The 15,280-nt window shown below is 39.6% G+C and overlaps 2 protein-coding genes across 2 annotated transcripts in view; both read right to left on the bottom strand.

The window, feature by feature from the left end:
- Nucleotides 1-15,280, bottom strand: part of grk5l (G protein-coupled receptor kinase 5 like) — a 785,510-nt gene that overhangs the window by 226,971 nt on the left and 543,259 nt on the right. The gene's annotated exons all lie outside the window — the stretch shown is intronic.
- Nucleotides 109-3,453, bottom strand: LOC141375917 (uncharacterized). The gene is made up of 5 exons (XM_087264051.1): nucleotides 3,361-3,453; nucleotides 2,561-3,225; nucleotides 1,591-1,655; nucleotides 1,345-1,482; nucleotides 109-922 (listed from the first exon to the last, which is right to left on the bottom strand). The coding sequence occupies exons 1-2, from the start codon at nucleotides 3,451-3,453 to the stop codon at nucleotides 2,854-2,856; spliced, it is 465 nt and encodes a 154-aa protein (XP_087120177.1). The 3' UTR covers nucleotides 109-922; nucleotides 1,345-1,482; nucleotides 1,591-1,655; nucleotides 2,561-2,853.

The following is a 15,280-nucleotide window of genomic DNA, read 5'->3' as shown; positions in this document are numbered from 1 at the left end:
TACTTGTGAAGTAGATTAATCATTCATAAGTTTTAATCAACATGTAACAGCTAGGCAGGGGAATCTGTCTTTCAGTGACTTTTTCTGTGAGGCAAACAATACAATTCATTTGATTATAATGAGATTTATTGACTAGTCAGAAAAACAACGAACAAAACGCACAAACATACATTAAACATAGAACAAAGGTAAACCACGTGGAGAGGCTATACGGGTCTATAGAGCATGTAACAACAAAGAGAAATAGTAAAGCGAGGAAATAGAGATTTCAGATAAAGAGTGATAAAACTTTCAGTTCCACACACCATTAAGGATAACCAAGATCATAAAAACAAAGACACCATCCAACCCCAGTTCCACAACTACAAAGGAACTTTTTACTTAGTACTTTGATGGTGTGATGAGTGATGGTGGGATTCTGGCCAACTCAGCCTTTGGCCAAGGACTCCGTGGGGGCATCCTTCATATGCCTCCTCACCCTCTTCTGATCTGGAGTCTATCTTCTCTGCCTCTTTGAGGCCTACTTACTCTCTTTGTCTCTGCCTCCCCCTGTCTCTCCTTCTACCTCTTGTAACTTTTTTACGTTTAAGCTGGGTACAATTGATATCATATGTTTTTATCATTTCATATTTTATCAATTTATAATTATTGTCATTAAATCATCTCATTTTCAAGTATTTGTGAATTACTTTTGATTTGACAATAACACCCAATTGCTCCATTGTCAGACTCGAACAGAAAAGAGAGAATTCAGTTCAAAAAAGGGTGTTTTATTTGGAATAAGGATGAACTAAGGCAGCCGCCGTTCCTCGACCACCCGTGGGAGAACACAGACTGGTGATCTGCCTCGGTTCCTTTCGAACGGAGCAAGGGCTGTAGCTGGTGAGTGCAGGTGAGGAGTTGGGAATCAACAGCGAGGATACTGCACAGATCACAGATAAGCAAAGGCGATAAGTTGTAGATCAAAGTAACAGGACTGAACTAGATTAGATGGAAAAGTCAGGTTCACTAGAGAGGGAGAGTTGGTCTGTAGGCTTTAATGAACACAATAATCCAACAAAGAGTAACAAGAAGGGGCAGGTATATATGAAGAGACAAATAGACTTAAATGGAAACAGGTGAGTAATGCATGCACGCCAGCACTGATTGAAAGGGGAAACAGCTGAAGTTAACAACACAGAAGATTGGATCAAACCTGACTCGTGACATCCATATTGCAATACAACAAAATACAATCACATAATAACAACGCTCTCCCACATTATTAGCTATTAATACGGTCCTTATTTTCGTTTTTGGTATAAGATTACAGAAGAATGGTTTGACTAGAAATGTAGTTTTTACCATCATGCTGATAACTTTTAAGTCACTTGGCAGAAATACAGTTCGATCTGCTGTGGTTAAAATCCATTCTTACATCTCCCAGGAGCTGACCCCAGAGGACCCCATTCCTATGTCTTTGTGGCAGATGAGGCCTTTCCCCTAAGGAAAAATATGAGGCCATTCCAATAAAATTGAATAGTAATAAAACATGACTTGTCACACAGTGCAAGGCGACCAGTGGACCAACCCCTCATTGCATGTTCTTACCTCATTCATTCTTTCCCTTGTTATTTTATCAAAAAGGAAGGTCTTCTGCCTACATTTTCGGCAACCTAAATTATTAAAAGATAACGAAAGATTATTAAGCAACAAATGTCAAGCTTTGTTGTTGAATCTCCAGTTAATAGTTATCATTTTACTTGTGAGGTGAACTGTGGTTCCACTTTGTCCCTGTTTATTGTCAATCAAGCAAAATATACTGTGCTGGGTTTCCAAAAGCCCTCCTAGCTTAAAGGGGTCATCACATGCCCATTTTCCACAAGTTCATATGTTTCTTTTTTAAGGTTTTAATTAAAAGTTTATAGTCTATTTTGTTTAAAAATTCTCAATAGTAGTGTAAAAAAATAATAATTTTTTTTACCAAGTTAAAATCAGCTCAGCAAAATACCAACTCATTTTACTGCAAGGTCCCTGTAAATGTAAATGAGCTGTGCTTGCCCCGCCCACACTGCCTGGTATAATGAGTCCCAATGTTAACTTTAGCTGTGTTTAGTCACATTTAGTGATGAAATTTGCCAACGAGCACATTAGAAAAGGACGTTTGCAAAGATGCATAAAAAAATTCTAATACTTTTTCTGTGTGTGAAGCTGTATCAGGAACAATTCACATGAACATAGACGCATATGATTGGAGTCAGATATTACTTTTAAATATTATAAAAATACAGCTGGGTGGATTTTCATTTGAGGACGATTGTGTTCACAAACTGCCAACACACATTAATGTTCAAACAACATGAGAAATGATGACCCCTTTGAAATAGTGACATTACCACAGCCCTTGGACAATGGCCACTTAAACACAGTTAAAGAAGTTAAGAACAACTTACTGTTTATTGGCAATGATCTGATAACCTAGATAAATCTAAAATCTAAAGTCAACTTCATCTGAGATCAAATTTATAAACAGTGTGGAATAAGTTTTTTTTTTTTTGGATTAAAGAAAAACAAAACGTACCTTTTCTTCTCTTCTTCACATATGGATCCTCCTGACTCAAGGACTGGGAGATGGAAGAAGCAGCAGGTAGAGGACAAGACTGGAAGGGAGAGATCAATGGTCATAATAGAGAAGAGACAGAGGTGGCAAAAGGGACTGGTGTCGTCCTTTTTCCTGTGTCGCAAAGTCTTAGAGCATGGCAGTGGAGGATGAGAAGAGTATGAAGGAAGCATAACAGTAGAGGAGGAAGGAGAGAGAGAGAAGTTGGAGAGCGTGGGGAAGAGAGAGGAACCAGGTTGAGTATAAATAAAGTCTCAGACTCCTTTCTGTCTGACTACTCCATGGTGAGGCTCTCCGGATGCTCCACGGTGTGGCTCTCCGGCTGCTTCACAGTGACTCTCCTGATGCTCAATGGTGTGGCTCTCCGGCTGCTCTACAGTGAGGCTCTCCGTATGCTCCACGGTGTGGCTCTTTGGCTGCTCCACAGTGAGGCTGTCCAGATGCTCCACGGTGTGGCTCTCCCAATGCTCCACGGTGTGGCTCTCCCAATGCTCCACGGTGTGGCTCTCCGGCTGCTCCTCAGTGAGGCTCTTTGGATGCTCCATGGTGTGCCTCTCCAGCCACTCCACAGTGAGGCTCTCTGGATGCTCCACAGTGTAGCTCTTTGGCAGCTCCACAGTGAGGCTCTACAGATGCTCCGTATTGTGGCTCTCTGGCTGCTCCACAGTGAGGCTCTCCAGATGCTCCGTATTGTGGCACTCTGGCTGCTCCACGGTGTGGCTCTCTGGCTGCTCCACAGTGTGGCTCTCCGGATGCTTCACGGTGAGGCTCTCTGACTGCTCCACAATGGAACTGTTGCTCTGCTCCTGACTGGGGCTGTTGTGCTGCTCTGCAATGTGGATGTCATTGTACATTTACATAAATAAAAATATATATTTTTGAACAAAAATCTTGCTCTTACCTTTAGTCGAGATAAATTCGTAAGCCCTTTGCATCTTCTCCAGAAATTTTCTTGTGATAGGAGTTGGGTGCAGATGGGTTATGAAATCTGCAACCCACTTATTTGAATGTTCTGTCTTCTTGTTTTACTATGAATAAAATAGGCTTGTAACCCATTGCCTCAAGTTTCAGCATCTGAAATGAACAAAAGCATTTACTACACATTAGTTAGACCCACTGAAATATTTGTCACATAAATACTGTATTAAGCAATTTTATTTTAAGGTAATTTAACGGGGTGCAATGCAAGAAAATGAGCCTTAGTCTGTTTTGTAAAGATTATTTGAGAAAAAGCATTACCACTGATTTTATTTTTATATGATCAAAGTTCAATTTCAGATAAGGCCAGAAGTACTCTTTCAGTTTCTAACATTGCCAACATGACTGACTCGTTATGTGTCAGAGAACACAACTTATTGTTTGTCTTTAACACAATTTAAAGATAAAGATAGTCTTCCTTAAATAAACGTATAAAGGCTTCATCACACTGGTACATATCATCATATGTGACAAACATGTGCTTACAGTTACACTTTAAATAACACTTTTGAATATTTTTTTTTACTTCATATATGGGATGCACGATATATCAGCAGCCATATCTATATCGGCCGATAAATGCTATTTTTGGGATTATCGTTATCGATCAGATGTCTAAATTAGGCCGATATCTTTAAGCTGATAAATTAAGTAATTGTAGAGACCTGCTTGCCGTGCGCGCGTGGGCGGAACATGTTCAGACTTGTCCAGTGCACTATAATGGAGCTCTCCTCACACTGATTATTACTTCAAAGTCCGTCCTTTCTTCATGTGGTATTGCTGTGCATTGATAACTCAGTAAATAACCATGTTCCTTATCATTGTAGATATGTTTAATTGAGTGGCATTGTGTATTTAAATCCTGGTTTTGAACATGCATGTGTTTACAATGATTAGAATGATTATTTTGATGGATAAAGCAAAAACAACAAGTGAAACGCATTTTAAAACGTACTAGGTTTACAAATAAATGTAAAAAGAATAATTCTGTAATCTTCTGTAAGGGTAGGGTTTACTCCCATTGGTTCACTTTCATAATGCTGGTATTAAAAAATTAGCAATTTAAGTTAATAGATTCACATTTCAGAAGGGGTGCATTTTATGTCAGGGGTAACAGCCTTTTATGCACAGTTGTCGGCACGCAGTGAGTTTTGGAAGTCGTCAAAACCAAAGCTAAATAATATGATTATGATCTTATTTTGACTAAGCATAGCTCCTGATAGATTTTTTTGTATAAAGCAGAAAGGAGGTATAAGTCAGGGAGTTTTGACTTAATGAACCTAATTCTTAGCTATGAGTCGGGTCTAAGACAACATGCAACAGATAATTTTAAAAAACATATTTTTTGTGTACTATACCATCTATAGAGTTTCATTCTAATGAAATAAATTTTAATTCATTTTCCTTCAGCTTAGTCTCTATTTCAGAGGTCGCCACAGTGAAATGAACCGCCAACTGTTCCGTTTACACACACACTCTTACACTACAGCCAGTTTAGTTGATCAATTACCCTATAGCGCATGTGTTTGGACTGTGGGAGAAACAGGAGCACCCGGACGAAACCCATGCCAGCACGAGTAGAACCTGCAAACTCAACACAGAAATGTCAACTGGACCAGCCGGGACTCCAACCGATGACCTTCTTGCTGTGAGGCAACAGTGCTAAACACTTAGCCCCCATGCTGTTCTGTAATTAATATATTCATGCAAAATATATCAGCAGCCATATAGTTATTGACCGATAAATGTTATTTTTGGGATTATCGTTATCGATCCGATGTCTAAATTAGGCCGATATCTTTAAGCCGATAAATTAAGTAATTGTACAGACCTGCTTGCCGTGCATGCATGGGCGGAACATGTTCAGACTTGTCCAGTGCACTATAATGGAGCTCTCCTCACACTGTTTGTTGATTCAAAGTCTGTCCTTCATGTGGTATTTCTGTGCATTAATAACTTAGTAAGTAACCATGTTCCTTATCATTGTAGATATGTTTGATTGAGTGCCATTGGGTATTTAAATCCTGGTTTTGAACATGCATGTGTTTAGAATGATTGTTTTGATGGATAAAGCAAAAACAACAAGTAAAACGCATTTTAAAACGTACTAGGTTTACAAATAAATGTAAAAAGAATAATTCTGTAATCTTCTGTAAGGGTAGGGTTTACTCCCATTGGTTCACTTTCATAATGCTGGAATTAAAAAATTAGCAATTTAAGTTAATAGATTCACATTTCAGAAGGGGTAACAGCCTTTTATGTACAGTTGTCGGTGAGTTTTGGAAGTCGTCAAAACCAAATCTAAAAAATATGATTATGATCTTATTTTGACTAAGCATAGCTCCTGATAGATTTTTTTGTATAAAGCAGAAATGAGGTATAAGTCAGGGAGTTTTGACTTAATGAACCTAATTCTTAGCTATGAGTCGGGTCTAAGACAACATACAACAGATAATTTTATAAAACATATTTTTTGTGTACAATACCATCTGTAGAGTTTCATTCTAACTAAATAAATTTTAATTCATTTTCCTTCAACTTAGTCTCTATTTCAGAGGTCGCCACAGTGGAATGAACCGCCAACTGTTCCGTTTACACACACACTCTTACACTACAGCCAGTTTAGTTGATCAATTACCCTATAGCGCATGTGTTTGGACTGTGGGAGAAACAGGAGCACATGGAGGAAACCCGTGCCAACACGAGTAGAACCTGCAAACTCCACACAGAAATGTCAACTGGACCAGCCGGGACTCCAACCAGTGACCTTCTTGCTGTGAGGCGACAGTGCTAAACACTTAGCCCCCATGCTGTTCTGAAATTAATATATTCATGCAAAATATATCAGCAGCCATATCGTTATCGGCCGATAAATGCTATTTTTGGGATTATTGTTATCGATCCGATGTCTAAATTAGGCCGATATCTTTAAGCCGATAAATTAAGTAATTGTACAGACCTGCTTGCCGTGCATGTTCAGACTTGTCCAGTGCACTATAATGCAACAAACTCGGCCTGAAGGGCGTCGTGCACCGGAGGCGCCGACAAGCATGGGCGTGGTCCAATAAATTTTTTCAGCTGTTTATGGTCAAATTATTGCAATTATCGATCCAAGTGTAAGTGTTAAAAAAAGAAGTTAATGTGCCTTTTAAAAATCTAAACAATTAAGTAATACTAATATACGAAATTATATACTTGATTTATCCCTTTTAATGATATAAAGGTTGAAATGCCATTGTATTAGATATTTTGTGTCTGTATACGTCTGCAAGATGACTATTAAAGATCTCTTGATCTGGAAAGCACCTGCTGTATACAAACGTCTGGTAGTTGTCTGTATGATGTCAGTTTTACACACATTCTGAATCGCAAACATCTTAAAGATGTCTAATAGAAGTCTATTTCACATCTGATAGGAAACGTCTTGTAGATGTCTTGCAGATGTGAATGCAGACGTCAAATAGACATCTCCGAGATGTACGTGTGCTAATCAAAATCGGCCATTAAGAATCAAGATCGGCGCATAACTAAAAAGAAAATAGGTGCTCCTAAATTTTTTGGGATGATCCTAACTTCTTGAAGTTGGGAGCACCAGTGCTACCAAGTAAAAAAAGTTAATTTCGAGCCCTGTAATGTATGTATGCTAACGTTAAATCTTTAGCTTAGTTTGTCAACCAGGCTGCTTGTTGCTGTAAGTAAATTATGGGCCAGGTTAGCTAATGTCAGGTTGCCAACATTAACCAGTTTCAGAAACAACCAGTGGTTCCGACACACCAGCAGTAGCAGCACTGGCCAGTCCTGGCTGCTCTTCTGGGGATGAGGCTGAGACTGAGAGCAGAAATGAGGAAAGACAAGGTGAGATCATTGCTGAAAGGGCGAGCTCCCCCCTTGCTTCCTAATTGTGAGTTGTTTACCTTAAATAAGTAAGCCTTTTGATTCAATGTGTGTGCTAAGTGCTATTGCCTACTAAAGACAGCAAAGCTGACTCCGTGGGAATGAGAACGTATACTGAGAGAGTGGAGTGGTGAAAAAAGTGTCACCACAATGTAAAGTTACTAGCCCTTCTATTGCTTAATGTTTGCTATATCCTCAAACTCCTTAATAAATTATCCGCCTATATTTCTGCACATGTAAATGTGCCTACCAATATCACTGTGTTCTCAAGTGCACACAGGTAATATTGATTTGAGCAATAAAGCAAATTATCATTTTTGTTTGGTGAAAAGCCCTAGCATTGAAGCACAATGCTGTGCTTAAAAGCTATAGTCAATTCTTAATAAATTCATGATGCTATCAAAGCCAATGAATAGGGTTGCAAAATTCTGGGAATTTTCAAAGTTGGAAAATTTCCATGGGAGTTAACAGGAATATAAGGGAACTAATGGGGATTTACAGAACTGAAAGGTTATTCCCTTAACAGGGAACTTAAATATCTATTGTAGCATAATCTTGGCTATAACAAGCAGATTTAATGCAGCACACTTAAATATGTCTGCTATTAAATCACATGACCACTGCAGGGCTACTGAGGCCACACCCCCTACATGCACTGTGCATTCCTCCATCACATGCACTGATGATTTCCTCAACCCTGGAGTACTGAGGACACACTTGAGCTTGCCAACTTCATAAAGTGTAATGATGAGGAATATTTTACTCAACATTCATGTTTTTGTTATTCAGTGGAAGAATTGATGGTTCAGTACAAGAGTTAAAGTTTTAAAGTTCTACTCTAAAACAAATCTGATAAAATATCATGTTGTTTACATCGTTTTACTATTTTTAAAAAACTAATTTTTGATATTTATGTTTGGATATGATAAAGTTTGTTGAAATTATCCCCAAATTCCAGTTAATCTCCATTAATTTCCTTTAATTCCTATAATTTTTGTGGAAAGTTTTCAAATTTGTTGCACTTTATCTTGCACTGAAATGGCTCTCGGAATACAAAGGGAGCTTGCTTTACCAGTAGGTTGGGTTTTTTGTACGTTAAGAGGCTAATACCTATTTTTTGTGTTTGTTGATGTAGAGAGATCTGTATTAGATGCAGAAGACAAGGCAGGGTGCAATTCTGATTATGTGAGAGAAGGTGAGCTCATAGAGGCAACTTTAAGTTATTACCAGCAATCATGTGCTGTAGCAGTTTCAACTGAAATGAGCAGCAGTCTATTATCATACTACTACTATTATAGTACTATTATCAATTAAGATTAATTATTACATGTGAGACTACAATAAGGTTGAGGCTAACATAAATAATGTATATTTCATGCTTGTAGATGTGTTTGAGAGTAGTGAGGAGGCTGGGGAGAGAGAGAAAAGGAAGGGCAAAGTGAGGGAAATAAAGAGGAGTTGTCAGAGGACCCAGGACTGTGGCCAGAGAAGCTAACTGCTCAGCAGAGAGATACTCTAGTTTGCAGACTGGCTAGTCAAAGTAGAGACCTGACCAAAGTGGCACCCAAAGACAAGGACAGCAAAGCATTCCCTAATTATCTTCAATATGTTAAATTAGCCAATGGGCGGGAGAAGATTTAGAGGGACTGGCTAATTCACAGTGACAGTGCAAATGCTCTGTTCTGTATCCCATGCCTTCTGTTCTCACATGAGCAGACTAGGCCATCTAAAAGTGGACTGAACAGCAAGGATGGACTTAAGTTGGCAGACATCAAATGGCAAAAAATGTATAGAAAGTTCCCTGAACATGAGACACACACTCCCCATAAGCAGTGCTATGTAAAATAGAAAAGCCTTCAGCACTCATTGGTAGCTACAGGAGTTGATGGGCACCTTCAAAAACAGTTTCAGACAGAAGCATACCAAGACCTTAGAGAGGCTTTTAGATGTAACTCTTCATTTAGCTTCAAGAAATCTTGCATTCAGAGGCAAAACCTCAAATTTGGATGATGTACATAATGGCAATTCGGAACTCTTGAGTTGTTGGCCCATTATGATCCCCTCTTACAAGAGCACTTAGAAAAAGTAAGACAAAAAAAGAAAGGGTCACGTTTAACTCACTACCTAAGTCCAGACACCCAGAACAAGTTCATTGAGATCTGTGGCAAGAGAGTGCTCAACACTATCCTGAAAGAAAGAAGATGCAATATATTACTCTGTCATATGTGACTCAACACCAGACATATCTCATACAGAACAGTATGTGCTGTTGATACGATATGTACATCAAGACAAAGAAGACAGCGGTGTTTGGAAGATAGTTGAGAGGTTTATTGAATTCAAAGACTTTCACAAAAAGAAAGGCCAGGAAATTTCTGAAATTATTCTAGAAGTGTTGCATTCCAATGGCATACCTTTACAAGACTGTAGAGGACAAGGCTATGATAATGGAGCCAACATGTCTGGAAAGGTGAAAGGAGTACAAGCTCAGATTTTAAAAGTCAAATCTGCTTGCTACATTCTCTCCCTGTGCTTCCCACACCCTCAATCTGGTTGGTGTCCATGCAGCTGAGTCATGTCCAGAGGTTGCAACATTTTTTGGCTCTGTAAACCATCTCTATAATCTTTTCAGTGCTAGCCCAGAGCGATGGGCAATCCTGAAAGACAGGGTTCTCTCTTTATCGTCTCTCTGACACTCGATGGAGTGCCCGCATTGCTGCAGTACGAGTTGTGGCAGTGCACTTGCTCTCCATCCTTGAGGCACTATAATGTGTCTTAGCCACCTGTAGTTTAGCTAGTGAAGCCAAGTCTGAGGCAAATGGTTTGATAAGTTATTTCAAGACCTTTGACGCTATCGTCCTGCTCACTGTGTGGGTAAAGATTTTGCAGTGCATTAAAAACCGAAATGTAATTCTTCAGGCAGGAGATATTTCTCTGGATGTTCAGGCTGCAAACATCAAGGCACTACAAGAGGAAATGCAGGCTCTTCGTGACAGATGGGACTCACTGCTTGCAGAGGCCTCCCTAGTAGCACAAACAATGGATGTCCCTAACCATTTTCGGACTGAAGAGAGACGGAAGCGCAAAAGGAAACGCATGCCTGATGAGATGACACAAGAAGGTGCAACTACTGAAGACAGTGCAGAAAATGCATTCAGGAACAAAATATTTTTTGTTGCAATGGATAGCATCATCAGTGCACTGAGTGCCAGATTTCAGACCACAGCGAAGATATGTAAAACATTTGCACCTATTCTGAAGCTGACAGATATGACTGCAGAGCAGATAAAAGAAGCATGCCAGACACTGGCAAAAATGTATGAAAAGGATCTCTCAGAAAACTTTGAAAATGAAGTGCTACACTTCCGCACCATTTATGATGCTACATTTTCATAAACTCTGTCCTCTCTTGAGCTGCTCAATGCCATCTGCCATCAAGGATTTTCTGCATACTTCATGTCACAGTTGCAGGAGGTGAACGGGCTTTCAGCAAGTTAAAACTTTTTAAAAACTACCTGAGATCAACAATGGGCCAGGATAGACTAAACAGCCTTGCCATTCTGTCAATTGAAAGCCAATTGGCCAAACAGTTGGACTTTACAGATCTCATCACTGATTTTGCAAACAAAAAGATTCGTCAGTGGGGATTTACTGGGATGTAGATTACATCTCATTTGACTTTTATTTATTTTTTGATAGTTGACAATTTTTATTATGGCAGGCTTAGCTTATTTGATTTGTTTCTGAGGGTACAGTTGTCTCGTGTTCTCCTGTTCAAAAATAAATGTTTTTAAATCAAAACTTGCATCAGTATCATGGATCAAAATGTCAGTACACAAACCCGTTGTAGCCTACGGTTTAAAGGTATTTGAGCATAAGTAGGCCAAATGCATCAATTTGGTGGTGAATGAAAGAACCAGTCATTATTATAATCTGATTTGATTATAGATTAAAACACTATTTGTGCATGTTTAACATGTTTAATATTCAAATAATTAAAAAAATATGTAGGGGGCCCACTGACATTGAGAGGGTACAGGGCCCAGAACTTGGTGCTACGCCCCTGATGACAAGGGATAGTAGGCTAATGCACACCAGACACACGCATTCATACGTTATCTAAAAATAACTAATTAAATGTACAAATAGCGCTCTACGGGGCGGCAGAATACGAAGTGTCCTGAATTGTGGCTGGGCACTGCAGACAGCCGCATTGACTTACATAGTATTTATTTTCCTTCCTATGGAAGTCAATGGTTACAGGTTTTCAGCTTTCTTCAAAAAATGTTGTCTTTAGCGTTTAACACGGGAGTCACCAACCTCCCAGTACCCAAGAAGAGCTACTTCTTGGGTACTAATTAATGTGGAGGGCTACCAGTTTGATAAACACTTCTCAAATAACAAATTTGCTCAATTTACTTTTAATTATAATTTTATGTTTTTGGTAATAATTAATAATATTCATCCATGTGAAGACACTGATCATGTTAATGATTCTTACAAAGTTACCAACAAAGATTTAACATGGTAGGAATTATCCTGTATTTAATATATCAATGTGCAATACTTTATATATCTATGCAAATATTTACATTTTTAAATGATTACTTCTATATTAGATGGAGCTTACTAGTAAGTGGCACTATGGTGAGCTATTTTTAGAACAGGCCTGTTGGCAACACACAAGATCCTCGGGCACCATGTTGGCGACCCCTGGTTTAACAGAAGAAAGAAATTCATAAAGGTTTGTAACCATCAGGCGGCGCTTAAACCTGCATGTAACCTGCTTTATGCTTTCCTTTTTAAGCGCTGGAATAAAAGCCCATTTATTTATTAGCTATCTAATTTTATCCTCAGTATATCCTTTTACACAGACGCTGCCTCCTTTGTAGGGGATAACTGTCTTACATGTTCCTAGTTGCATAAGGAAATCGCTGACTCTCTTTTTGCTTTATTTCCAGAAACTCGTACCAGAAGCAGAGCCGCAGCCGACCCCATCCCTCCTTTGAAGACGATAATCCCATAACCACAGCATACACAATTTGCATCAACATTCATATATACATTTTAAGTTACCCCAGAACACCTCATCAGTTCTCACTGCTCAACACATCCACACATTCCATTCCCCACACAACACTTCATTTCTGTTTTCCCCGCTTACAATCAGTCTATACGTCACATACTTGCATTCTTACAAACACATTCAAGACAACTCTATCAAGAGTTATTTAAGTGGAATTAAATTGTTCCACAAACTCATGTACGGCTCCATTTCTGATTCTATTGCTAATTCACAAACCAGCCTTATTAAGGGCAATCTGAAATCCCCCCTATATACCAGATTGCCCACCACACACACAACATACTCTCCAAATGCATTTGCACAATCAGAAAAGGCTACCTATCCTTTCATACAGACCACACTCTAGATGCAATGTATATTCTCGTCTTTTTCGGATTTCTCAGATGTTCTGAATTTACAGTAACACCAAATTTCGATCCCACTATCCACCCCACCTTCAAGAAACAATTTCCTTCCTCATCAAGCAAAGTAAATAGATCAATCCAGAAAAGGACATTGCATCTTCATATTCAATATTCCCTCCTCCACAAGCCCATTCTAACTACTCCTAGCTTCATACACTATAAGAAAACACTAAGCGCAAGTCCCCTAGCCCCCCTTTTCATAGACGACACACACCACCCAGTAACTTGTTTTTGGTTCCAAAAACACCTTAAAGTCATAAGACCATTCAGGCTTCTCACCAGATTCATACTCCAGTCAGTCATTCAGAATTGGAGCCGCCGCCACAGCAGCACACAAAGGGCTATCGCAACAACACATACAAACACTAGGAAGGAGGTCTTCCGACACCTTCAAATCTTATATCCGACTCAGCCACAGCCATCTCAGGGAAGCTCAGAGGACCCTCACCAGCAGACGCAGTAATCCCAGCGGCCAAGGGCACGGGCCTAGTCCAGGGAGAGAATACGACCCAACCATATGTGTGTGTGTGTGTATATATATATATATATATATATATATATATATGTGTGTGTGTGTGTATATATATATATATGTGTGTGTGTATATATATATATATGTGTGTGTGTGTATATATGTGTGTGTGTGTGTATGTATATATGTATATATATATATACATATATATGCACACACGCATATAAATATATATTTATATATAGTGCTGTCACCTTCAAGCTCTAACTCCTGCAGAGTTGAGCCCGAGCACCGGACCCCCACAGGGGTCATCGCCCAACTGCCATTCACCCTCCAGCTGGGGCTTTACCGACCCTTCCTTTTCCCGACTCCAGCTGGAGATAGCACATACAGCTCTCTCTCCAGCAGGAGTGCCAAGAGCTTCGACTCTCGCAAGAGTCAGTAAAAAACGCCCCTCCAAGGCCCTAGATTTACCCCATTATATATTTATATATCTATATGTTTCATATAAATATATAATTATATATAGTGCTGCCACCTCCAAGCTCTATCTCCGCAAGGAGTGTTCCTCGAGCAAATTACTCCTTCGGAGTCCCCGCCCGCCCTGCCCCCCTTCACCCCCCTCTCCAGCCGGAGTTCTTCCTTCCTGTTCCCTTATAAAGACTCCAGTAGGACTCCTGTCCACCCCATGGCTCTGACCCCCGCAGGGGTCTCCTCGAGTCTCTACTTCCGCAGGAGTATTCACAGCCCACGCCAACTCTGCTCGGGTTACCGCAGGAACCTGTTTCACCCTTTGCTTCAAAGGAGCCCCTTTTCTTTTTCAAATAACTATATCCAGCAGCCAGATATAGCATTTCAAGCCTTTTGGGGAGTTTCTTCGAATACACGGCTGCTGTCCTGAGCTTCATGCATTTGGGGAGCTCTCGAGAACCACCTGATCTTGTACTCCCCTCACATGCTCTATGGACCTGGCGGGAGCCCTGGGCTTAACTATCTCCGAGCTCAGGGTTCTCTCCCGGGACAGCATGCCAAACCTGCTTACAATTGTCAAGCAATACCTAAGTGTGAACTCTTGAAGTGAAGTTTTTTAACTAATTTCGAGAGGAGCATGTGATATAATTGACTGCAGCTGGCCACCTATCTACACTTATTAGTTAGCCAATCAGATCTATCCTAACTCACTATAAGTAGCTTAGCTAGATTTACTCCCTTATCTTCGTTTTCTGAAGAAACCCCCATCCACCCCCTTTCCTCCTTTACAAAAAAGGGGAGCTCTCGAGAACCACCTGATCTTGTACTCCCCTCATATGCTCTATGGACTTGGCGGGAGCCCTGGGCTCAACTATCTCCGAGCACAGGGTTCTCTCCCGGGACAGCATGCCAAACCTGCTTACAGTTGTCAAGCAATATCTAAGTGTGAACTCTCTAAACAAACTCAAATTTAATTAGCTAACTGGGCTAGCATACTAACTTACAAATTTTGCAGCTAATTATATTTTGTAATGTCTGCTGTCATTTACTCCATCACGAAACAACTACCTTGACCAGACTGAACAGTTTTTGTACCGAAAATGTATATAATTGTTTACATCATATCAATTAAGTATTCTACTTACCGAGTGGAAAATCGCAATGGATCTTGGGATCGCGCCATGCAGTGACGTCTGCACCACAGTTTGATTGATTTATTAATAGATAAATAAAAATACAATATAAATAATAAATCAATCAACCAACCAATAAACAAACAAACAAATAAATAATAATGCTTATTATTAATAAATCACATTGCGCTGAGTAATTAAATAATTGATTAACCAAACATAATCACAGCACATTACATACAG

The sequence above is a fragment of the Danio rerio genome, chromosome 8, assembly GCF_052040795.2.
Source record: "Danio rerio strain M-AB ecotype USA chromosome 8, GRCz13ab, whole genome shotgun sequence".
Lineage (NCBI taxonomy): Eukaryota > Metazoa > Chordata > Actinopteri > Cypriniformes > Danionidae > Danio > Danio rerio.
The sequence above is the reverse complement of the archived record's forward strand: the minus strand, read 5'-3'. Positions and strand labels throughout refer to the sequence as shown.